Source organism: Struthio camelus, chromosome 2 (genome assembly GCF_040807025.1).
Source record: "Struthio camelus isolate bStrCam1 chromosome 2, bStrCam1.hap1, whole genome shotgun sequence".
Classification (NCBI taxonomy): Eukaryota; Metazoa; Chordata; class Aves; order Struthioniformes; family Struthionidae; genus Struthio; species Struthio camelus.
The window spans coordinates 104,328,232-104,354,337 of NC_090943.1; the positions used below are offsets into that span (position 1 = coordinate 104,328,232).

The following is a 26,106-nucleotide window of genomic DNA, read 5'->3' on the forward strand; positions in this document are numbered from 1 at the left end:
CCCCTCTCCCTGGAGGTGCTGCTGAAGTCTCCCTACAGAGAGCTGCCTTTGAACTGTGTAGGGTGCTGGGGGCTGACAGACTCGTGCGAAGCAGCTGGAGGTGGTATAAACTAGGGGTTTTTTCTTCCCTCCCTCTCTCAGCTGGCGAGAAAAGAGAAGAGAGAGGAAAAAAAACCGAAACGAAACAACTTCTAGGGTCACTGGGAGGGGAAGAGAAATTCTTCGTCATGTGCGTGGCGTCGGCGACACCGTCCCGAGAAGGAAGAGGAGGGTCCCGCCGTCCCCCGGTCTTGGGGCGGGTGGGGGGCGCGGCGACCGCGGAGCCGCAACCCGCCCCGCCGGCGCTCCGCCTTCCCCGGGGGGGCCGGGGCGGGGGGGGTCCCGGGGCCCGAGCCCCGCCGGGAGGGGCAGCAGCGGCCGCGGGGCCGCCGCCGGCTTTGGGTGGCCGCCGGGCGCCCCCTCCAGCGCCGGGAGGCGGCTCAGCCGCGGCGGGCAGGGGCAGGGCCGGGGCGGGGGTGGGGGGGGTAAGGGGCCGGCTGGCACCCCCGTCCCGCCTTCCTCCTCCTCCGCCGCCGCCGCCGCTTAACTTGGGAGCGGCGCGGGGCGGTGCGCTTCGCCCTCCGCCGACGGCGGCGGGATGGCCTCGGCCGTGTTTGAGGGCACCTCGCTGGTGAACATGTACGTGCGGGGCTGCTGGGTGAACGGGATCCGGCGGCTCATCATCAGCCGGCGGGGCGACGAGGAGGAGTTTTACGAGATCCGCACGGAGTGGTCGGACCGCAACGTCCTCTACCTGCACCGCAGCTACTCCGACCTGGGCCGCCTCTTCAAGCGGCTCCTGGACTCCTTCCCCGAGGACCGTCCCGAGCTGTCCCGCTCCCCCTTGCTCCAAGGTTTGAGCAGCCCCCGGGGGCCGAGAGACCCCGCTTCTTTTTTTTTATTTTTGTTTTTGTTTTCGTTTTGCGCGCTGGCTCTCGGCCGCTGCCTCTTGCCGGGGGTGGAGGTGGCGGCGCAGACGGGGCGGGGGGAGCGGGGCGTGAGCGGCCCGGGCCGGGCCCCTGCGGCACCGCACCGCGTAGGGAGGCAGGAAAGCTGCAGAGGCGTTTGGGGCTTGGAAGCCCCTCCCCGGGACTTTTTTTATTTTATTTTTTTTTTAAATAACGCAAAGCGGGGGTGAAAGGCTGCCCCGCAGTCCGGGGGGCCGAGCCCCCCTGGCAGGGGTGAAGTCTGGGTTCCCGCAGGAGTGTGGCCCAGAGCCCCCTCCTCCGGTGTCCCCGGCTCCGGTTGTGGCGCAGGCTGCGTTTTGGCGGTCAAAAGGGTCCTTGTTGTCGTTGCCCCGCTTGCTGTCGGCCTTCCCCGATGCTTCCCCAGGGATGTGTGAGGGGAGGATTTTGGTGGCGGGAGAAGGCTGTAGCTGAAAAATCTCTGCGCGTTGGTATGTTGTTTGCCACAGGGAGGGAGGAAAAAAAACCTGCAGCACTTGCCAGTGGATGGAGCAATTCAGGGAGCTAAAATAATTCCTCACATAACTTTCTTGAAAACAGGGGAACTGCACCAGCAGTTAAAGCCATATTCCTTTTCTCTGTTAGCTTCTGAAGTGGATTAACCAAATTCAGGGGATGCTGCCCATACTCGGGCCCATCTGTGCAGAAGCAGAGTGTACCTGTTAATCTTCCTTGGGGTTTTGGTTTTAATTTGTTTAGTGTTTTGGGAAATTTTTTTTTCATTTTATGTGTTTTGTTCTAAAACATTTCAAGCATGTAAGGTGGTGTGGAGTATCTGCTTATCTGAAAACTAATATGTGCTTATCATTTCCAGTCTCCCCACTCGTCTGAGTAACCACATAAATTATTCCATTAAATGGGAACAGGGAGAAGCCAGTATTTGTGTATGTTTTTTGTCTGAGAGAATGGAGAAGTTCTCTGCTGTTCTCAGTTTCTCTTTAAACCTTACAAGTGTGAACGCCTTCTCAAAGGGACTGGGTCTGGAAACTCTAGGGGTTGATTCTCCACCCTTCATACCAATGTAAATCCATCGGATTTATTTCTAAGTCTTACTTCTGTGGAGGCAGACTCTGTTCCTTGAGATGGAAAGTGGTGTCAAGAGGGTGTCTCCCGGGTTAACTTGTCACGTCTGGTTTTTGACAGGTATTTAAAGTGAGACTGTCTTGCAGGCTCTGTCACTTGCAACTGCCTTGTTCTTTTGTCCTACCAAATCGCTAACCTCTAGCGCTGTCTCTTTTGTCTGGTTTAAACATATTTACACCTTTTCCTCTCATTGTCTTCTTTCTGCTGTACTCTGTGGTCATAGGAGTCACTGTCCTTTCACCCGCTGGTAATGGAAAATGCCTCATTTGGGTTGCTCTTGCTCGTTCTCATTCCTTGGATGTGGCATCTCCTCTCAGCTGACACTCGTGAATGCTGCTAACACTTGCAAGCCCTGAGTGCCCTCTGCAGACAGCAGGAATACAGTGCTTCAGGGGAATGGCAACCCAGGATCTGCTGCTGGTCTAGGGTAGAGGGTCAGGCAGGTTTTGAGGCCCTGTTTGCTCAAAGGGGACTGTCACCCCCACGTGGGTGCAGGCAGGAGCTGGAGTCCTCCAGCTTCCTCTGCAGATCTCCGAGCTCCCACTGTTCAGCCCTGTTGCGTGTCAGCCAGTATGTCCTTGTGCCATGTCTCTGGGACTCGAGTGATTAGACTGCTGAGCAGGGATCTAAAATGTAGGGTAAATTTATTATCCATTGTAGGTGCCCAGCCTAAAGTACCCTAGGTTGATATTGAGTAATGCTGAGTGGCAGTAAATACTAAGCAGCAGTGCCTTACAGCATAGGTGGTGCCTGGGCCTTTGCTTTAGAGCGTGTCTAGTGAGTCGAGATCAGCAGGGCACAGCACCTGCTAGGATCACTAAAATTTGACTTCCCAGAGCATAGGTAGTGCTTGCCCATAGGGACCCTGGTCTCCTGCCCCTCCCAGCTGTCTTCCGCGCCATTGCTTAAGGCAGAGGAGGCCCTGCGCTTCCTAAAGCCATTCACGTTCCTCGGAGTCGCCAGTCAGCGCGGTTTCTCCCCCCACCCCAGAATGTGTTGCAGCTTTTGCAAAATATTAAACTGTTTTCACCTATCTCTAAGGCTTTGTTTGTACAGATGGAGCTGGACGGGATTATATTTCCCTATAGAATACTGATAGCTTTACTTGACAGTTCCAGATAACATACGCTATTCGTGCATGAACAGCGGGGAAAGACTAAGGATCCTCAGCCTGCTAGACTCAATTCTTGCATAAAACCTTGCGCTAGTGCCTTCCCTTTTGCTTATCTCCAGGAATAGATGTACTGGTTTCAGTAGAATCTGGAATGAGCAAAGCCTCAGTCCGAGATTGGAGAAATTGAAACCTAATATAAGGAGCTCATGATCTATTCAGTTTGGTGAGGGAGTGTTAGCCTTGCAACAGAGTCGGGAGTAGTTTCTAAGCAATCACAGTGCAATTCACAGTTTTGGTAATACTCTGTTTAAAAATAAGCTACTCTAAAGAAAATTTCTTTGCAGGGATGGGACATGGATGTGCTTCTCTGCATAGAGAATATTTCGTCATACCAGCGTTTTAAGATGACTCGCCACAGCCTTATAGTGGATACATAAAGATCTCATTTAACCAAATGACACTTAAGCAAAGTTTTAGCTATAAGTAAAGATTGCATGGGGAATGTCCTATCTTTAGAAAAATTTTGGAGTAAGTATGGTTTCTTAATGTTCTCTTTTACAGCAGCAATCCTTTTGCCCACACTAAAGCTCAGTGTATTTAACCTAACAAAAACACCTGACAAACTTGCACTTTTGTGTGTTTTAGCATTCAGTCATATACATTTGTGTGTGTGAATATTCTTTTATATATATATATAAATGTATATGCATATGTGTGTGTGTTTATCTTAGGCTTTCTGAAAGCAGCTAAATATTAGTTGTGCCTTTATCTGGAGGAAGTGGTAAAATGTTGCAAACCAGATTTGCATTGCATTGAAGGACTCCAAAGTTCCTACAGATTTCCTTAAGTAGCATTAAAGGAACTAGAATTTTCCTACAGCTTAGTCAAACCACAGTATGTAACATTTAAGGGATATATTTGAGGAGTGAAAGCTTATGCTATTTGATGTTATAAACTTCTTAAGGTGAACTTTTTAAATATGTCAGCAATATTAGAAAGAGTTGGTTGTTGCCATTATTGTTGGTTTCAGCGAACAGCTAACACTGGGCAGTAGTATGCCCCTTTCCTTACTTGGCAACAGCAAGCCACCCCTTCCCCTTGGACTGACTCTTCTGCAATGCTCTCCCTGTCCAGATTCCTCAGCTCTGCAGAGCACTTTGAGAATGCAGAGGAGAGGATGGCAGACACAGTTTTTGGAGTTTGCTGTTTGTCCTAGCTTCCTTTGACATGGGAAAAGGGGAGGTCCGAAAAGGGGAGTATGGCTTTCACGCAGTCTGCTCTTGTCTTGGATAAGTAATAATAGCACATGGCAAAGTGCGCTTTGTGAGTGCATCTGGAGTGTATTATGATGCTAAGGGCCAAGGACACTCAACAACACAAGGCATCTTACTAGTAAACAAGGTTAGATATGTGCATACCTGCAGGGTGATTAAATATTATTCACTGTGATGTTACCAGTAACTTGCTAGTCTTTTATTTGCATCTGAAATGTGCCCATCCCTTGGCTTAGGCAAATACACAAAAGACATCACAGAAAAATGCAGGCTAGCTCACTATTCGCTATAACTAGATCACAACCTAATGGTTACTAATCTATCTGTTTGTCCGCATCTTCAAAATGAGTGATTTTTGTATTTAAATGATTCTTCATGAGAAAGACAGCACTATAGGCCTAGGAGCTGACTTTAAATTTAGGCAATTTAGAAATAGTTGCAACAGGACCAATAGGTACTGGAAATGAATAAACAGCTGGAAGAGTTCTCATTTTTATTTCTCCTGTTAACCAAGAACTCCTTAGAATAAATAATTAAGATTTATCCTAAAACTTGATCCAATTCATACAGTCAAATGCCTGCCTCTTCAGTGTGGGCAGGATGAGACCCTTAAAAGCTGAATAAGGAAGTCAGAAGAGCTCATTAGCAAGCTTCTGAAGTTTTGTCCTTGGAGCAGTAAGGTGTTTTCTGTCAGTACTAGTCTGCTAGGATTTCACTGTCTGATGCTGATGTTATATTGCCTTTTGGAGGCTCAGATGCTCTTCCAGCGTGGCTGTTTGTGTCGTGCCTGTGTGTAATGCCGGATTGTACTTCAATACTCCAAGCTGTCAAATCAGAAATCCGCTTTAGTTCTACAGGGTTATTTTACTAGATGAGACCTCTCTTTCCAAACTCTTTCCCTCTCCCTTCCTTCTTTTTATCTCTGCCCTGAGTTCTGCTCTGTTTTCTTTTGTTTGTTTTGTTTCCCTTCCTGACTTTCCTTTTTGTTATTTTTATCTCTGGCTGTTTCTCCTGTTGGTTTCCCTGACCTGCTTTCTGTTTCCTTTCTTTGCCTTCAGGTTTCTCTCCCCAGACTGCTGGCATCCCTGATTATCCATGGTTCGTGAGAACTTTCCTATTATCGTCTGCTTTGCTGGCTCTCAACCTCTTTCAGCCCATAAAAGTTATCCAGTGGCAGTGGAGATTTTCTGTAGAAACTTTGCATCTGTAGCTTGCATCATGGCAGAGAGGAATTCACTCTTCACCTGTAGCAGTTCTTCATAGATGACTAACGCTGAGCTCTAACTCTGTGGATTGTGTCTGCCTTCCAGCTTGGTTGCCTCATGTGGGAAGCAGATGATCAGCTGTTTTCTATCAGAATTGCTGTGCAGCAGGAAGCACACGGGCAGCTCCTTCTGGGTGCATCTTGAAGGACTTGCATGAAGCAGAAGGTAGTTCCTGAAGAAAAGATTCAGCCCAGGAACATTGTGGTTTTTGCACGTTTTGCTGTGAATGTTGTATTCTTAACTTTTTATGTGCTGCATTATACTGTTGTTGTTTACAAGACCATCTGGGAGCTGGATTTATGAGAAGAGGGAGCTCCACAGAAGCAACATAGTGGTTTCCACAGACAGCATCTGTTTCAGTGCTGTGACAATAGGATAAATACACTACATCTATTGTGTTATTTTCATTGTTGACATTGTCAACAGTTCATTAGTGGAGCTTGCTCAGAGCTTCTGCCTGGCAGACAAAGGATGCAGCTCTTGGTTATCAGACTGTAGCAGTACCGTATAACTGAAATTAAGTTTGGGGCTTCTGGGTTGGTGGTTTTATTGGTCGAGTTTCATGGTTCATCTGTAACACTGATGGTAAATGAAGCTTTTTGTGTCACTATAATGATAGGCCCGAGCTGTCTTTTTGTGATGGACTGAGGCAACATGTCTGGGAGGATTTTAGTGGAGAGGAAAGGAAGTGAGGTTATTTGTTTCCTGATACTTCTCAGCTGATAACAAACCATCACTAAAAATGGTTGTAGGAGCTTGCATTTTTCATCAGACTCTGATTGTTTTGGTCACTTTTATCCTGTGCTTCCTTGACATATTTCTGTTCATTGTGGCTCATCAGGCATCAAAACAGGGAGCTGTGCTGGGAAAGTCTGTCAAATGCTGTCACGAGGAAGGAGGTGCCATTCCCCCTTGAGAGCTCCTGGGTGGGGGGGGATGTCCCATAACTAATAATGTATGTCCATCAGCTGAAGGCCTGGACTTCTCTGCTTTTAAATTTGTCTCCTGTGCTTTGCAGGGTTACTTGGGCCTGCCACTGTTCTCAAGTGGTCACAGTTGCTTCCTTTCACTCTGTGGTTACTCCGCTTTGTAATCCCTGCTCTGGGGGATTTCATTCAGACAGTTGTTCAAGTAGTAGCTTGTTTTATCCATGTTTTTACTTCTGTCCCTAATTTCTCCCTCAAGAATCAAGTTTGAGAAGGCCAGCAAAATGTGAAACAAATTTCAAAAATCCATACCCTCTGCCCCTCTTTTCAGTTCCATTATACCCTTGTAGCATTGCCCTAGGGAATGCCACCAAGATGGGTCCTGTCAGTGACACCGCAGGAATAATAAACCCTTCATAATGTCTTAGGGACTGTAGGGACTCTTTTTCCACATGAGATGAATGGATTTCGCCATGGGGGGAAGGGGCAAGTGTATCTGCCCCAAGAGAGGGGTGTCACAGAATTAGGAGACATCCTAATATCGGGGAATAAGAGACAAAGAAGATTTACCAGAGCCAGAGTCCCCAGACTAAATCAGACTAGTGCCATAGCTAGCTCTAGGATCCTATCTTTAGTGATGAGAACCAGATGCTCCAGAAGACAGCATAAATAACTGGCAGAAAACAGCAAAGTGATGACTGTGTTCTCTGGTAATTGGAGATCTGATATCCCTGATTGTCTGTAATTATCTGTCCTTTTCTGGATCTTATGCCCAATGTCTTTGGACTTGAGGAATTCCTGCGGTGTCACAGAATTATTGACAAAAAACTGTGTGAAACAAGTTTTCTCAACTGCTGATTTTTGAATTTCCTACCTTTAGATGTCCTTTGTCCTTGTAACAGCCTTTATAGATCTTCTCGTCCATGCAGAGGCAAAGCAGTAACAGGTGGGAGCTGTTTTATCCTACTGAGTCCAGTCTAAGATTGCTAATGCAGTAGTGTCCAGACAGCAAGATTCAGGGAATGCCTGTCTGTGGGAAAGAAGGGATGTTACTAGGGCAGCTGCTGGGAGGAGAAAGGCAATGTGGCTGCGAAGCAGGGACAGATGGTAGCTGAAAAGGTATTGAGAAGAGCTCAGTTCAGCAGAGGGGAGGAAACAGGGAGCGATGCAAAGGAGTAAAATAGGAGGAATGACTGAGCTGAGCTGCCACCTTTCAGCTGTCATCCATGTCCCAGCTCAGTAGTTTTAGTTTCCTGCATTATATTGTGGAATCCCCATCCTTGGGGAGACTCAGAATTTGACTGGACAAGGCCCCGAGCAGCCTGACTGTGACACTGGCCTTGTGACAGGAAGGAATTGCAGCAGATGACCACCCCACCTCCCTTCCAGTGTACATTATTCTGCGATTTTTTTTTTTTTGTATCCCCTCTCATGGCTGGGACCATCCCACTATTGTTGCATCCTCATCCTGTGTGTGTGTGTGCGCAACATATGTTAGAACATATCTGAAGGGAAGAAGGTGGGATGAGGGTACAAGGTTTTAAAAAAAAAAAACCAAACAGTTGAGCACTGCTATGTTAATGAATACTGGAACTGAGGAAAAGGGACATATCGCCTGTTGAAGTCACACAACTTCTGGTCAGGAGAGAGAGTAGAGTAGCAGTCATTGGTGCAAGACAGCTTATGTGTCTTCCCTAAAGAACTGAAATCCCTAATTGCCTCTCATGGACTTGTGAAAAGGGGTGAGGATGGGCTCAAGATCTGAATCGATAGGCCTTACATCTTTCTTTCAGTAAGGGTTTAGCAAAACGTCATAAGATTTCTTCCTGGATTTGTCTGTTGCTCCTTTTTTCACTTTGGTATCTACTCTGTGGGCTTCCCCATAGGGCATAAAGACAGGATTAGGGGAGGAGGGCTCAATTCAATATTTTGATTTTCATATACATATTACAGTACGTACTGTTTAATAGTATACCCACTCCATCTTGCACATATGTCTAGAAAAGCACACCTTAGCCTCTGCTCTTTGTCAGCACGTAGTTATTGAGTTAATTTTGATAAAGTAGGCGATCTCTTTGACATTCTTTATTCCTCTCCTGATTGAGAGCCTCAAGTAGAGTCCTTCAGACTGGAGGAATAAGGTTTGCCCACAGTTTGAGGTTATGTGTATCTCGCAACTTACACAGAGCAACACATCATTAGAAAAACAGACTTCTCTGTGTCACCACTGAGAGATGATGTGCGAGATGTACTTGACTTAGGCATGAACTCACTCTTCCTTGGAAGACACTAGAGGATTATTGAAACAATGTCCTCGTCATGGACATCAATCATCAAGGCTGCACTGCGATTTCATTACAAGCCGTGGAACATACACTGCAATTCCTGTCCCCCTTCATTTGGTAAAAGCATGTAGCATCAAAGCACGATTGCCAAATCGTCATTTGTTGCAGATTTGGTGTCTTACATGGCAGTAATATTACAGACCTATCAAGGCTTGTGTGTTGACACACACTAGTTGGCTCCTAGTTTATTCTCCTCTGTTGAGCTTGTTTCTTGCTTTCAGCTCTGGGCCTCTTTCCCACGTGATGACCCAGCCTGCCAGGTACACAGCTGGTTGCCTGATCTCTGATTCTCCTGCAGCTGTCTCTGGCACAGGGATCCCAGAGCAGGAAGGACTCTGCAGGCCTGTGTTGCTGTTTGTGCTGTGTTTTTCCAGAGTTGGGTTGCTATATGTAAAGTTGCTATGTATGCATGGTCTCAAACTGTGGGCAAATCCTGTTCATCCAGCCTGAAGGAATCTACTTGGGACTCTCAGTCAGGAAAGAGGCAGAGATGTCAAAGAGATATTCTCCATCTTTCTTAAAATTAGCTCATTGGCTATGGGAGTTGTGTGCATGGCAGAAGCCTGCTAAAAGCAAATATCCCAGGTACAGGCAAGCACCGCCCCCGTTTACACAATGTGCCTATGCTATCCCTCCCGTGACCCAGCGTGTAGGCTCCCTTGTGCTCAGGGTGAAGAAGTCTTAGAAGTCTGTGGTATTTGGCAAAAGGTCTGGTGGTAAAGAAGGAGCCAGCGGGGCTCCAGTTTACCTCAAGCCCTATAACCATAGGTGTTTATAGCATTTAAATTACTTGAAATGATAGTTAATTGTCCAAGCACAGTATGTGTAACAAGACAGCGAGCAAAGTTTTCCTGGGAGGAGTTTGCACATGTTTTCAATTAGCAGTCAGACAGCAGCCAGGGCAGAGGAAAAGGCATGAGAACAGCGTTTCACCATGACCTCATTAAGAGATCTCCCAGCTCTGTGCTCAGCTCTGTTGCGTGACTGAACATGTGGAAGAAAGCACGACTGGTTCCTGGCTACTAGTTGTTTTATTAGCCTCTTTACTTTTAGGGCTGTCTATCTGAATAAGGGTTCCTGGGGTCTACAAGCCCCAGTGGAAAGACAGGCATGTATTTATGGTCCATGCACAGGGAGACAAAGACTTGAGGACACATCATACCTGCCATACAGATGCTATGTATAAGGGCAGTGCACGTGCAGTAAATCCAGTGCACTGCAGATGCATCCAGCCTGTGGTGCTGTCATATCAGGGATAATGAACTGTGGAAGTGATGGACTGTTTGAATACAGAGTCATCTGGTATGTGTGTCATGCCTGTTTGTCGAGGCATTGCAGTGTCAGGAGATCCTACACGAGTCTCTGTCTTTTTTTTTTTTTTTTTTTTTTAATTTTCCTCCCCATCTCATCAAAGCTTCTGAACAGAAAAAACAAGATAGGTGGGATACTACCCCAAGAAAGGTAGCCCCTATGTATGAGCAAGCTGTTAGAAAGCATGGATAATAGAGAGGGAAAGCTTGGGCACAGTTCTGGTGCCTGGGTGAGAAAGGAGTTCGAAGCAGGTGTCCTAGCCTGCCATCTTGCTCCTCCTGCTAAGGCTGGGGTTTCCTAAGGCAAAATCTTTGACAGTACCGCTTTGAGGTATTCCCCACTACTCAACTAATTGTGTTGGAAAAACAGAGGGAGTGGTGTGTTGTGGTGCAAGAGAGGAAATGAGCATCAAGGGAGGCTGAGAGCACCTAAAACCAGTATTGCCACTGGAGACTTCACCTCGTAAAACCAGTGTTACTCATGCACATATTTGTTGTTGTGGTCAATGACAGCAACCAGTAGCAAGCGCTGAAAGAGAGTGAAATAAGGGGCTGAGGGCCTCCATGGCTCTTAGCAGGGTAGGGAGGCAGTGTCTTGCATGCGTTAGGGCGGAGGCTGGGTTGTTAGCAGTCCCATGAGTTGTTGGTTCATAGCGTATGACTAACTGAAAACCACAAGAGCATCTGCTAACGGTTAGAGACTTTTAAAGGATGATTGTGGAAGAAATTACAGGGCTTACATATACGTGGGTGTGTGCACATATATGTATATATGTGTACACATATATATGTATATATAGCCAGTCAAGTGATTTCCATGTGTGTGGATTGTTAAAAGTATGAAGAGGAAAGCTTTAGCCCAACCAAGCTGAATTCCTGGTGACTAATCATATAAGGTCAGCAGCTTTACACCCCCAAAACTGTGCGTCTATAATCAGTAAACACAGACGTGGGAATTTGTCCAGGCAGATATATCATTTACTCTTCTTCCTACGCTGTCTGCCTTTTGTTTCTGATATTACTAAAAGTTTCAGTAAGAAACAGTTCTTATTGTGTCTGATGTTACATGTCTTCTGTGCCAATTTCCAAGTAGGAGTGAGGGTTTGCATGACTGGTTCCTTTCCAAGAGCTAGAAAGAGCAATATTAAAGGGTAGAAATTCCTCGTGAATGCAAGAAGCTATAAAACCTCCTGCTGGGTGATCTGTGGAAGTGCCACAGACTGATGGTCTTGTCTGACATCTCTTGCTAAAATATAAAAAGGCCGTGTGGAGCTGCAGATGCTTTCTCTGATTACTAATGAGAGAAAACCCTAACTGCCTGGCAGTTTTTCCACAGTATGAGCACTCAGTGTTGTTGGCGAGGTGGAGGCTTTTCCTTACTGCTCTGAATATATTTGGTTGAAAGTACCCCTCTTTCTTGAAAAATACTAATTGCAACAACACATGTTAATTTGGGAAAGAGTCTGAGGTCCAGGGTGGATTTGAGAGACAGCAGTTTAGTGCCAGATCCCCGGTGGGTCAGTGATGAGGGTGTTTGCCCAGAGCCTGGGAGCCACAGTCTGGTAGTTTCTGCCATGAATATTTCAGCATTTGTACAAACTGGAGCAAGACATGCAAGGAAATGGGAGCACCGCGCAGTAGCTGGTCGTGGTTAGCTCGGGTGTCTGGTGTGGACTATGGCAGAGTGACGGCGCGTTTCTAACATCATAGGTGGGTGCCTGAGCCATGGGGAGTTTGGCAGCTTTTTCTGGGAAGATGAAAACACTTTGCTGAAAGGATTGAAGTTTGTTCTGATGTGGGATGGGAACATATTTGTGGAGGGGTGAAGCAGGCCTACCCGGGCCTACTCATGCCCAATAGTTAGGAAGATGAAGGGCACTAGACTGATTCAGGTCTGCAATGCCAAGGCAAACCCCGGCTAATACAGTCTGTGGGCCTGTGCAGGTGATTTGATTTCAGAGAATTTCCATGCGAAGCTACTCAACTGTAGTTGAGTGGGACAATCTCTGACAATCTCTGTTTTTATTTAAAACTGTAATCTAAGGAAAGCTGACAGCTTAGAGTCACACCTTTGTCTGGAAAGTTTGTATGTGCTCATGCCACACAAGTAACAACAAGGATTCCTAGAGACTGAAAAGTTTTGGAAATTTTTTTCCCCTCGTTTTTTGTGTGTTTGACAGCTGTATGTTCACCTTTTAGGCAGGGAAGTGCAGATGCGCTTAAAGGAATGCTCTAAGACGAGTTTAGCACTTAAAATTTTAGTATATTGAAGTGGTTTCTCACAGACTGTTTTGCAGATTTTTAGTTTTAATTTTTTATTTAGACAGTTTCGATTTATTGGGTCTTTTTCTTCTCTAGCTGTTTGAGTTTTGCCCCTCCCACGCCCCTGCAGTTATCAAGCCTGTTCAATTTTCATGCATGTGAGCTGTTTCTTGGAAAAGCTACACAAATTAAGAGGCAAATAGAAGGGCATTAGAGGGATAGGAGGCTTTGGGGTTAGGTTCCCCTCATATTACCTGAATATGCATGTAGCCTGTGTTACATCTCCTTAAATCTCCTAGGGGAGAGTGAAGTTACAGATTTCCTGCAAATTATACATACGAAATGTATTATTACAGTAGAAATTCCCCATATTGAGCTATTCAAAATTAGAATCATTGTAGTGCATTGTCCTGCAAAACTTCCATTATAATCCCTTTGCAGCTCTGTGATAATTCTGTGATTTAAAAAAAAAAAAAATCAACCAAACCCTAAAAGTTTGTTTTGTGCTTGAAGAACAAAAAATTGTTGTGTACTGGAAATTCATCTTTGACTGCCCTTTGGGGTTTACGTTCAGAGAAATGCAAGACTACTCTTGAAGTCTTTTGTTTAGCTTGTGTTTAGTCTTTTCCTCTTTTCTGTGGGCTGCTTTTTTTATTTGGTTGTTGTTTTTTTTTTTTTTTGCCTTTTACTGACAGAAAAAGGATGAATCATGGCTTTTGGAAGCAGAAAACAGATAGTTGGATTATCATTGCTGGGAATGCTGTGTAGTGTAGCTGTGGGTGAGGGAGTAGGTGGTTCCACTTCTGCTCCTCTTGCAACTCCTAAATACAATCACAAACAGCTGAATCTGTGTCAGGCCTGCAACCATGCTTGTAAGTACGCCCACCTTAGTTTGGAGTACATGGTTTATCATCAGTATGGGTTAAAAGATTTATTTCTTGGAGGCATGATGTTTCAGGTCCTTCCACTCTTCCTGAGCAGCTGATTCTGGCTGCTGAAGTGTATGTGCATATGAAAGCATGCTTTTGTCTTTGCTCATGATCTGTTTACTTTGTTTCTAGGACTCATCACAATAAAAGAAGCCCATGATATAGAAGCTAGACTTAATGAAGTGGAAAAGCTTCTGAAGACCATTATAAACATGCCCTGGAAGGTGAGTGTGCCCAGCTCCACCTTGAGCCCAGCTTCTGACTCCTCCTTGACAGTGAAATCCGCTCTCATGCAGATTAAGGCGATGAGCTTTGCCAGACGCTGAAAGAAGCAGCTACTTACTGAATATCCTAGAGAAGTGCTGAGTGCCAGGTCCGTGTAATGACAGGTCCAGGCAGTTGCTTGTAATAAGTCTTTCTATCCTAGTAAGAAGAGTTAGAAAGGAGGAAATGAACAAAGAAAACTTGGTTAAAAACAGATGTCTCTGTCTCTTTTTAAGTATTCAAGATCTGAAGTTGTCCTCACGTTCTTTGAGAGATCTCCATTGGATCAAGTTTTAAAGAATGACAACGTCCATAAAATTCAGCCAAGCTTTCAAAGTCCAGTAAAAATATCAGGTAAGAGTTATTAGCTTCCTACAATGGACACAAGAATTACATAATGAAAATTGCTTTATTTTTTGTTCCCCTCATTCTTTCTCTACCAGCAATTTAAAAGATGATCCTCCATAGTCTGCTTTATAAAATAGAATGTACGATTAGCCATGACAAACTGTGCATCACACAGGCAATAAAATGGCAGGTGAAATTCAAGGCTGATGAATGCAAAGAAGTGGACACGGGGAAAATGCAATCCTCACCATAGTCATACATGATAGCACTAAAAATACAAATAAAGGACAAGGTTTCAAGCTGTAGGACAGCTTCTCTATGAAAAAGGTTAAATAAAGAAGGACACTTCAGCTTTGAGAAGAGATAATACAATTGGGGACATGGTGGAAGTATATAAAACTGAATGGCAAGAGCCTATTGCCCTGGACACCGCTGAACACAAGAACTGTAGATTATCCAATAACATAGTCAGACAACAGGCATTAAACAAAAGAAAAGTTACAGTTTTCTTTTATTTTCATACAGAGCAGTTAAGTAACGGAACAGGATATTGCAGAACCAAAAGTGTAAATGACTTCAAAAAGGAATTGGAAAAGTAAGTGGAAGAAATGTGCCTTGAGAACTGTCACAGGTGGAGGCTCAGGAAGTTTCTAAGCCACAGATTGCTGGCGGGTATAGTGGAGAGGAGTTTTATACTATATTTGCACTATGCTTTTAGTCTTTCTCCTCTGAATCTGCTACTGACCATTGCTAGCAGATGTGTGAACTTTTGCTGTGCCTAGTTTTGTATTTCTATATTCAAAAGTTTCTTTTGGGCCTAAAAGGAACTTTAAACTTCTTAGCAGCGTGCGGTCTCTGAGTTATCCCATGGGGTGCCTGTTTTTGCATCAACAGAAGAGAGTTATTTCAGAAAGTGAAATGCAACGTTGTTCTCTGAGGTCCACAAAGTGTTTGTTTAGCAAGAAAAACAGCTTGGTTTTCATAGGTACTAACGGAATATTGGTTAATGGCCAACCAGTATGTTTATATGCTAATGATATAGCCAGATATCGTCTTAAGAGCCGATCTTACCCATGAGGTAGACTTTTTTTAGCCCATCCTGAGCTCTAATTCTAAGCAAACTAGTCATCTTTAGCAGTGTTAAATAGCTATTTTTTTAATTAGATGGTGAAGGGTGTAATAGCCCACTAGGAACTATCTGGAAACGTACTGTTTAATGCAGAGTGCTAGTGAGAGGAGCAGTCTAGCCAGTCCATCTGCGCCATGCGACTTCTTGTAGGGTTTGAGTCCAGCTTCCTGGGAGTGAGAGACAGGTGCCAATGCGTGCATCTCTGCCTCACCTGTGACTACAGAGGTATGGATGATGTCCAAGTTGATGTTGAAAATTACAGGTAAAATTTCTCACGTGCAGGTTCTTAGCGTCATTCTTCCAAAGGCAAAGGCTGAACACGGTTTACTCGCTGTGCTTCTAAGTGCCTGAATGTCAGTGTTCTCAGCACCGACGTTTGAGGGCATATTCAGTGGTTTCCGTGTGAGGTATGTTACTACTCTGTGATAACAGGGGCTGCCAGTTATGAAATGAAGCGTCCTCAATCTATGTGCTATAAAAAAAATGTTTAAAAGCATGGCTGCTGTCAGCTGATATGTTGCTCATTTTGCAAGCAGGCACGTATCAAGAAAAATATTTTTGGAGTTGTGTTAGTTAGAAACTGCAACGTTGGTCTGGTTTGACTTTTTTTTTACTGTTTTGAAGGGTTTAGTTTAATTTTTCTGAAGGGATGCGCCCCCTTCAGGTACACATACTCTGTGTGCGCGTAACTGAATATATGGCATGGTGGGTATGGCAGATACAGATTTATCATGATCGTCTTCTAAATACAGTATGAGGGTGTCGGGCTGATAGTCAGAGCTAGCAGCAAAGAGAACCCTTGTGTTAGCCTGTATGTAGAAAAGCTGTAGAAATCATGCTAGCCAAACAATAACATGTTTTGTTTTAACCCTAAATTAATTTTAATAGATGAGTCATACTTAATTAATTGGGGGAAGATTTCTTTCTTATCTGTACAGCTATCCGAAAGCATATTTTGATAATTAGCTTTATTATTTAAGTGGTTACCATAAAGAATTTAAAAACACAGACTGAAATCTTGGTGGTAATTGATATTTGCCTTGTCGGGATGTTGCGCGCTGGAAATGCCTTCAGTGTCTGGCAGTGGTGTCAGTAGATGGCAGTAAATGTTAACTCCTAAAGCAGGTCACAGTGCATCGAAATGCTGTTCTTAGGTTGTATCGAGGATGCTAGGAAAGCACTGTGGCTTTCACATTGGTCATGGTGCCGCTTCCTAGGTGGCCTGCAGAATCAGAATAACAGTAAAACTATTTTGTATTCTCTAAAACAACAAATTGTCCCACACATGGTCCTACTCAGTGTGATGGGGAAGGGAGACGGGGACCCCTCTCTTAGATGAAAGCTGAATTTGAATGTATTATGTAAATCTTACTCTGTTGTATGATGTTGGTTCAGGATGAGTTATGAGCAAAGTGTGATTCTCCTGGGATTCAATGTTTATACCACCCCCACACATATTCTTTGAAAGCAGGCTGCAATAAAATATAGACTGAAAGTCAAAGATGACTTTTTCAACAGAAACATGGAAGTGAGTTCTGGTTTTACCTTTATGTAGGAATAAGTAATTGTACCTCCCTTCTTTAGGTTAAAAATGGCCTCCCTTCTTTCTCCTTTGTCCCTCCTCACGCATTATTTGAACTGTATAGTTGAAATTTGTTTGTCTGGGGCAAGGTCTTGGAGATAACCCATACTTATCTTTTCTGCCTACTAGATTTTCTGTCACAGAATAGTTTCATTGTGTTTGTGCTGATAGAGGACCCTGTGTTACATCCTTGCACTTACTTTAAGGCAAATCATGAATCGTCCTACTTGAGTTAGTGCTGGTTTAAACTGAGAAATATGTTAATTTTGTGTTGGCCTTAGCATTCATCTGAGGTTGTATGACCAGAAGAAGTCTTTGCTATTTACCTAGTTTGCCTTCCCTTGTCATACAGACCATGACTAACTTCTTATTCACATCAAATACTGTTTTTAGGCAAAAAATCTCCCCTTGGTAGTAATTCAGTAGAAATAGCTGTAAAATTTAGCTATACTGGACTGATGGCATTTTACACTGCGAGAAAGAAATAAGCAGAGTTGAGAGCAATGTAAAAGAAGGTATTGTTTTACCTGTTTTAAAGATGGTGATTGAATTAACTTGGAAGGTAATTTCGTTTTTCCTGTCTTTGTTTTTTTTGCTTAATTGGCTTAAGCCTGGGAAGTCCATCTAGGAAAAATACAATTAAAGTTGTAATCTTTCTCTTCTCTTATGGACTGGCTCCATTCTGCTAAAGATGATAGGAATTTTGCCACTGGTGCTAATGGGACTGAAAGAGGACCTTGCTTCAATGCAAGATATGTTCGGTGTTCCACAATATAATCTCTACGTCATGAATTGATGATGCAAATAAAACTGCTTAAGATCTGGCAGGTTGCGGGTGTAAAAAGCTATGAAAGCAGCGTGTGGGCCCAACTCTTTGTTTCAGCAGTCCTGTACAGATTTCCAGTGTCATGTTCCTAACCATGTCATTGACATATTATATACACTTATTGTCCAGCTGTTTTTAGAGAACCTTTTGGACTTCCAGAACGTAAGTCTTTTTTTTTTTTTTTTCCCTCCTTCCTTTTTCCCACAGAAATCATGCGATCGAATGGATTTTGTTTAGCAAACACGGAAACAATAGTCATTGACCACAGTATACCCAATGGAAAAGAAAAGCACCTGGATGTAGATTCAGCAGAACACTTGTAAGTATAGTTTGTTCATGAGTAATTCAGTCAGCTTAAGATGCGCTGTAACTTTGTTTTTCCATAGCAAAACGTTAACCTCTGTATAGAAATGAGATTGGTGCAGTGATTGTGGTTCTGACTGGTCACCAGTGGTTCTGACTGGTTAAAGGGCCCTGATCACTAGGGCTTCAATGCTCTTTCTATTACAATGGATAAAACGGCTACAGTGAGAACTAGCGACCCTAAGGAGTGTGGTCCTGTCTGTATGGAAAAAGCTGTGGCTGTCGTAGGGGTCCTGCCAGGTGAGAATTACAACGGAGGAAGTTTTTTCTTTCTCTCGCGATTGTGATGAGAGCTCTCTTGAGCTCCAGTGTGGAAACCTGAAACATCCTTACAAATGGAATGACTTACTAAGATGGAAATAATTTGTTTGGGAAGCAAAACCTCAGCATCCTCAGAGGTTGAGAGAGAACGCAGGCCTGAATTTAATCAAAGGAAGTTGGGCAGCTGCTCAGTTGCTCCCATGTGCTATGACATGGTGAAGCATGTGTATTGCGTTAAGGAAGAGGGAAGTTAGGCTAGCCTTACTTGTAAATTCTACCTCCTTATATATGTAGGTACTGTGGGGTCAGAGACCTGTAAGTAGTAAGGCTTTTATGTTGGTCTTAAATTAGTGAGTATACTGACAAATGGGTATTCATGGAAATTAACTCCTACAGATTTCTGTTGTGGCAGGTGATTGATATTTCACTTTAATTGTGTCTGTCCTTCAGATAACTAAACATTTACATAGTTTTAATGAGAAGTATTGACCTACTCTGTCATTAGGGCAGTCAAAATGATGGAAACAGCAATAAAAGCTGTCTGGAAGCCTGATCTTTGAACGTAAAGCTCTGTCTTGCCACATCTGAAATATGATCATTACCAGTTTGCAGAAAGGTTTAGAATTTAAAAGGATTTTGTCAGAGGCTAGAGAGCAGCTCTGGCCCTGCTATAATTACTTGAAGTCTTTCTATTAACTTTTGAAAGAACCAGGGTTTTATCACTTGCTGTTGTGAACGTAGATCTTGCTAATGGTGTTTGAACACAAATTTATAGTGATACACTGGAAATAATTCTACAAGGCCAATTTCTGGAAAGTAAAGTTGACATAATTCATAGTGGATCATGTATTAGTACTGAGAGTAATAAGCCATTGGAGCAGACCACTAAGGGAAGTAGTTTTTTTTTTCCTTTCTCCTTTTGATTATTTCAGGAAGTCTTGATCAAAAGAAAACAAAAAACACACCCACACAAAAACAACAGTCATGATTTTAAAAATATGCTTCAGCCCAAGCAAAACTTACTGGTTGGAGATCAGAAACAGCTGTCACCTAATTGTTGTTCCATTGTCTGTTCTGTATTGGGAATCGGAGTATATTAAGGCCAGAAAGTATGAATATGATAAAATAAATTTGTGAAATCTGTATGGTAGGCCTGATTTCCCAGAAACTGCAGTGGTGGAAGAAATAAATCCAGGGTAACAGCCTGGCTTTGTGTATTCGTATTGTAACTTCAGCAGAGAATCAAGAAATTAATAAATTTCAAATGTCTGTTATACATGGTGCCCTATATTTGCTCTTCCTGTAAGTGTATTTCATAGTGGGGAAATAATGGCACTGGTGTAGAGTAGCTATTTTGTAAAGATTGAATTTTTTTTTAAAAGCAGAACTTTTCAGTATAGTTGTTTTAAATGTAGGTTAGCAGCCCAGAGAGGAAGTTTTAAATCTTTAAAAATCCTATGTCATTCCTTTTTGGTCTCTGTCAAATTGAATTTACTGGATTGGTGTTTTCTATTCTGAAAATAGAGTTAATTCCTTGTGGACTTGTATATCCTTAGTTGGGAACATTTTCCTTTCAGCAACATTAAACTCCATATGACTTGTAGGTTTTGGCTGCACATGTCCTTGAATCAGACGTTTTGCAAAGCACACCTCTATTTTTTGGAGAGAATCACTTGGAACTTCAGGAGGTAGCGTTCATCTCCCTAAAGCCTTGCTGCACTGGCTAGCACTGCCGACAACACAACAGCTACATATTGAATTGTCTGCCAGCTGAAAAGTCTGATACTTTTCACAAAAGAAGCTGTAGCGTTTTTGCTAATTGGAGTTGCTTGCTCTGTTGTTCTGAAGGGATTGCTTTCTGTTCCCTTCATTTTCTCTCTCATTTTATTTGGCAGTGTGCGTCCTAAAGTACACCATACTGTTGCAAAATGTGGTGAAACCAGCGTGCTGTACCTCAGTCTGGCAGAAGTAGTCCTTTATGTATGGTTCTAGTGCCCTGCAGTCCTTTTGAAAGGAAAGGTGGTTTTTAAAAAAAAAAAAAAAAAAAAAAAGCACTGTAACTTACACTTTGGTTTTATTACAGGGAGGTACCTTCCCCTATCAGGTCTGTTTGCGCTTCTGCCTTTTAGGCCAGCAGCAGGCAGCAAAGGCTGTGGAGTTGGACATGCTGCTGCTTTGGCAAATTCACTCCAGTACTAAATGTGTTTTTTCAGGGCAGTGCTGCTGTTGTCACAAGCACCTTGCATCCCATAGGAGAGGTTTTCATGGGTGGAGATGCCAAAGAGCAGAATGGAGATGGTGCAGTTAGATGCAGATTGTTTCCTGGAAAAGAAAATCCTAGTCTTGCAAGGAAAAGAAAATGCTGCTGCTGGACTGCTACAGTCTTAGCTGTAGCTGGAAGGAGTTCTTCTCAGATACAGCTCTTACATAGGCTGATGAGAGGAACTGCTCTGTTGTCTCACACTGTTTACGCTGGTGTTACTGCCGTTAATTGTGTTCATGAGGAGCATTAGTGTCTGTGTACCTTGTTTTCCTCTTCCTCCTGGCAAACGTGAGCAGTAACTGTAACGTATTAGATCAAAGCTGAGGAAGAGCAGTTGTCCTACAGCGCAAGAAGTAGGCCCTCATTAAAGATAGCATATCTGTCAAGGTACTGTGGGAGTAAATAGTGAGGCCATGGCAGCATTGCAGCTGTTTAGTGTGTCCGTAGTAGTTTGCAGAGTTCATGTTTTGTGAACTGTCTTTTGGGAAAAGACCTCCTGGTAACAGCACAAAAGCATGTTGTCTTTTGGATGTTTCATGCATCTGCTAGCTGTAGTCCTGGTTTATTGGGTTTGGTTTCCTGTGAACTCCACAGAGCAGTGCTTTGCGGCCGTCTGTGCCCCCATTTTCTTCCAGGTGGCAAGGACCATCTTCTGCTCAACCATAGCATGTGAAGGCTGCTGCTCTATACCTCACATGCTGCTTGTAACACCTTATCAGGAAGTTGAAGAACCACAAAATCTATGGTATCTTCAGCTTGTTATACTATAATTTTGAATACTTGACTGTGGGGGGAAGGCAAAATCTGAATAGTTTCCCCTCTTCTGGTTTCTTCGTTCTGTCTGCCTCACTGGTATTTCGTGATCTGTAAGACATCAGAGCATGGTCTGTGAAATGACTGCATGAAGCAGTTAAGCACCTTCTGCAGATGTTCCCACACATGCAAGCAAGCAAGCAAGCAAATAGCCTGGAGGGAGTAAAGGAAAGAATGTAATAAATCTTCACCTTCAGTATGAAGTATCAAATCCTTCACTATGAATGGCACCTTCATCTTCAGTATGAATGGCAGACACCTTCAGTATCATTTTTATTTGGTTGTAAGTGAAGAGCATTGCAACAGCATTGCAGGAGAAAATCCTTGGCTTTCTGTTCAAAAAGTGCTGTGGTCCTCCTTGTTGAGTTGAGAAGGACCAGGCAGGACGGTGGAAAAGACAGAGTTGTGTCTATACATTGCAGAATGTACAGACCTTAGTAGCCAGTAACTCTCAATGCTTCTACCCGATTTTTAGGGTTATCTGGGGTGGAGTTAGAAGGATGTTTGCAGTTGCCTTACTGCAAGAGTCTGTCTAGCTCATGTGAAGGTGAGATGCAGTTTTAAACAAAATTATTTTAAATCTCCATCTGCTATTCATGCCTGCTATTCAGAGAGCTGAAATATGTCAGCCTAAAAAGAAGTCAGAAAATATCTCTCTTAAAGGACATGTCCTATAGTCAGAGCTAGGTTAGAAATTATTTTTCCATCCTGTACAGTTTTTTCAGTTTCTCAGTCTGTATGAGAATGACTCCAAGATCTTTCAAAACATTACAGAATGTGAGGGGGAAAAAAATGACAGTTCTTCAGGTCCTATGCCTGGTTGAGCAGAGCAAGGATTTAAACATTGGCCTGAAGTGACTGCCTTTAACTGCTAGGCTAGCTGGGATGAAGAACGTTGTTTTCTTATACTAGAAATTCTAGCCTTCTTGAAACTGGATTATGTCTTACTGAGGAAAGTGTAGGTTTTAATGAGTTGATGCCTTCTGGTTATGAGTGGGAGTGAAATAATAGGAAAGCCTTGCAAAAGTTTTCGTTATAACACAAGAGTTAGGAAGTGGGGAGGAAAATACTCACACAAGTGAAACTAAATTTGGGAGTTTTTTTAAAATATTTGGATGGTCTCTGGTTGTCAAATGTAAGTCTCATGCCATGGGGAAAGACAACAAGGATCTGTAGGAAGGATACTGTAGTGATTTTTTACCATTTGTGTTAAACACTTGGCCTTGTACAAAAGCCAAATGCAGAGAAAGTGGCTATAAAGTGAAAGGGTGAGAGTTCGGAGTTCAGACTCAGAGGTAGTTTCCATTCTGCTTTTGTCTGGGAACAGAGGCATTCGTGTTGCTGCCAAATACTGTGAAAATGAAATGGAAGAATGTGGACCACAGCTGCATGACTCACTTTTCCAGAGCTCGCTTGCTGCTTCCTTCCTTCATGAATAACTTTGAAAGTCAGAGAGGATGATTTACTGGTGTACACTATGGTTCTCACAGTCCTATGGTTTATTCATGTATACGTGTGTCGTGAGGAGCTGGATGGGATCAGCTCTGAGTACTTTCTGTGAAGTTGCCCATATACCACCGTGAAAGCTCCTCTAGGTTCATAAGAATCTCCTTTTAGAGGTATCCAGAACTGCCTGACAAGAGAAGCTGTGTCCCAGGAAATCATCCTTTTAATTATCCTTTTATTTTATAGTAAGAGAAGAGTCTTAGGGAATGAAAATGAGTTGATAATATTTTTGATTCAGGTCATCTTCAAATCAATGTGGTAACCAGGTGTCATGAGATACGAGGTTCAGGCATTATAATGACAAGTGCTGTGAATAGTCACCCTCATACTAGAGGATTGCCACAAAAATTCCTTTTACTAAAGACTGCTAATGAAAGATGGAGGACTTGCTCTCCTAGTCTGACATGCAGGTGTGTTTTAGCACAGGTTTAAAAGGGAATAGCCACCCGATTTTACTGAAAACAAAGTCTTTGGCCCATTCATTTCTATGGGTTAGAAGAAAGCAATTTGCTGTTTAAGGGCATGGAGAGCAATCACTTCCATATATTTCTCAATGCTCTAATAAGTGCTATGTCCTGTTTTATGAAAATGACAGGCGATGTATTTGCTGGTGTCTCCAGTGGAGACTGTCAAACAAACTGTAGCTTCGTGATTCATAGTTGATCTGCATGGGCCTTCCTTGACAACTTGTGGTATGGGTTTGCATTTCAAGCTGCCAAGAGAGAGAATGAGAGAGAAACTGAAGCTGTGGAAAAAGAGTTGGGACTATCTTTGTCTTGCAAACAGAGCTTCACAAAGTTGAAGCTGCAAACCAACATTAGACACATTTCTACTGCAACGCTTCTCAGAACTTTAACTTGAGATGCCAACAGAGGCGTTCTTGCCTGTAGCCCTTTTTCTAAATGTTCCCCTCACAAGTATCTATTCTCAAAGTTTCCAGGGATCCGTCTTTAGATATTGTAGCCTTTTCTCTCTCCCTTGGTTCTTTTCCTATTCCTTTAACTAACACTTTGAAAATGAACATTAATGACTTAATGCCTTTTTTCCTTTTTTTTTTTTTTTATTTCTCCTTAGATTCGAAAGTGTTAGTGACTTTACCTCAGAGCTAGAAGACGGTGATGATCCAGCAGCTTATGTCACCAATTTGACATACTACCACCTGGTCCCATTTGAAACTGATATTCTGGACTGAGGCTGCCCAGTGATCCCATCCACTAGTATCCAGCTAACCTCTTTGTCCATAGGCTCTGCTGTCTCCAGTGTTGCATCTCTGTGAATAAGGTGGGACAGGCAAGACCAACAGCAGAAAAGTTGCAGCAAGGATGCCGCAAAGGTGATTTTGTGGTCTGACCCTTCACTGTGTTTTAAGAAGACATCATGTAACGAGGCAACTGCTTCACTGCTGACAACAAACTCCTGTTTCATGAAAGCAAGGCAGCAGTGGCCCCTGAGGCTCAAGGAAATCTATAAAATGTCCATGGCAACTGCCACTCACGCAACCGTCAAAACTTGTGCTGTCGTTTACCGTCACCCATGCTCCTTGACTTGCAGTGCAAGTTGAGGCTTATTCTTTTAGGACACCACCAGGAACTTCCCAGGATGTAGTGACCACACTTTTTATGCTGTGTAAGTGAGAAGATGGAACAAAACAGCTGAATCTTGTCAGTTTCCTCTGCAATATTTCTTATCACAGGTCTGGCAGGTCACTTTTTGCTCAGCTACCAGATGACTGGTGCCTTACATGAGAAGTCAGAAATACCACTGAGTGCCTCCAGGAAACAGAACACATGAACTGACTGCTTTACTTCTTTTAATTATGGGCTTTTGTATAATCACTGGAGGGGTGACTACCTTTTCCTGAAATAGTAAAGCAGACAGGAGCTGGCATTGCAATGGACTGTGCATAATGTTTGGGTACCCAAATGATTTCAGAGTTCTGGAAAGCTAATGGGAAAGCTGAACTGCCCTGCTAAGAACAGTGCAGGCTATGACAGGCACTTGGATACGAAAACGGGAATGATGCTTACAGTTGTTTACATCAGAGAGATAATTCCCTATGTGTATTACTCCCCAAAGGATGGGGAGGAAGCCAGTGAGATTTATGATGTGTTTGGACTGAAAATGAATGATGAGCTAGTGTGTCTATAGTGACAGGAAAAACACTCTCTCCCTTGTCAACCTGGCTCAAGGAGTGTGTCTAGCCTTCTGAGAAGTGCCTGTTGGGCTGGATGCGTGTGTCATGGTCATGTAATTCTATTGATTTCAGTGGAGTTAAGTGAGCAGGAGCAAGAGTGGGATTGGACCCTGCAGTCTCTTTACTACTGAGTAGTGCAACATCAGCATCTCTTCTGGGGATCTCTCCTGCCGAGTGCTCTGAACTGCCAGCTCTAATTGCAAGTGCTCAACACTCAACATCATGACCGTTCACTGAGCTTTTTGTGATCTAATTGCGAACATGACTTTGAAGGGATTGAAATGGGAAGGGATTTTGGACTTATTTCTTTGTATGGGGGCTTTGACTGGGCCTGAAGAAGTTGGTGCAGCTCCCTTCATTCTGCAGACTTTTCATTCCTATCTGTAGAGTAACAGTCAAATAGGATTTGCTAATGTAAATAATAAATTATTGAGAATCCTAATTCTTTTACACAGTATGTTTTTAAAATATATTTTAATGAAATAAAATATTACTCACCTTCAGTCTACTCTCTGCAGCTTAAAACAGTGACTTACATTTATTTTTCTTTGAGGACTCTTCCCCAACCATGCCAAATTCTCTTTCTTTCTCCAGTAGTTTTGGAAACATATTTGAGTTTTGGCAATTCTTTCCAGGCTCTCTGTGCTTCCCATACTACAGATATGGTGAATACTCATGTGAAACCTCTTGGCCTGACTGCTGATTTTGTGTCTAGGTCTGTATGGTTTAATACCACTAAGATTCATGGAAGAATCCGATATTTTCACAGCTGTGAGTGAAATCAAATCTGGCACTTAGGCTTTTTGAGGGTAAGGCATATTCTTATATCTGTCGAATAGAAAGGGGAATGTCCTTGTTGCTCATGCAGAGGCTTTCTTGGCAGCCTCTTGAATTGGAACTGCATGGTGTTTGTTTGTTTGTTTTTTTTTTTTTCCTTAATTTTAACTTTTCTGTCTGTGCTTTCATTGAACTGTGGCAGGATAGAAACAGTATCTCGTAAACAAACGTGTTGGATTGGGAGATGGAATATTTGATCTCAGTTCCT

General features: G+C 43.3%; 1 protein-coding gene across 1 annotated transcript; it reads left to right on the forward strand.

The window, feature by feature from the left end:
- Positions 1-402: 402 nt before the first annotated feature.
- On the forward strand, positions 403-25,564 carry PXDC1 (PX domain containing 1). The gene is made up of 5 exons (XM_068931967.1): positions 403-893; positions 13,645-13,736; positions 14,013-14,130; positions 17,869-17,980; positions 23,942-25,564. The coding sequence occupies exons 1-5, from the start codon at positions 638-640 to the stop codon at positions 24,057-24,059; spliced, it is 696 nt and encodes a 231-aa protein (XP_068788068.1). The 5' UTR covers positions 403-637; the 3' UTR covers positions 24,060-25,564.
- Positions 25,565-26,106: the final 542 nt, after the last annotated feature.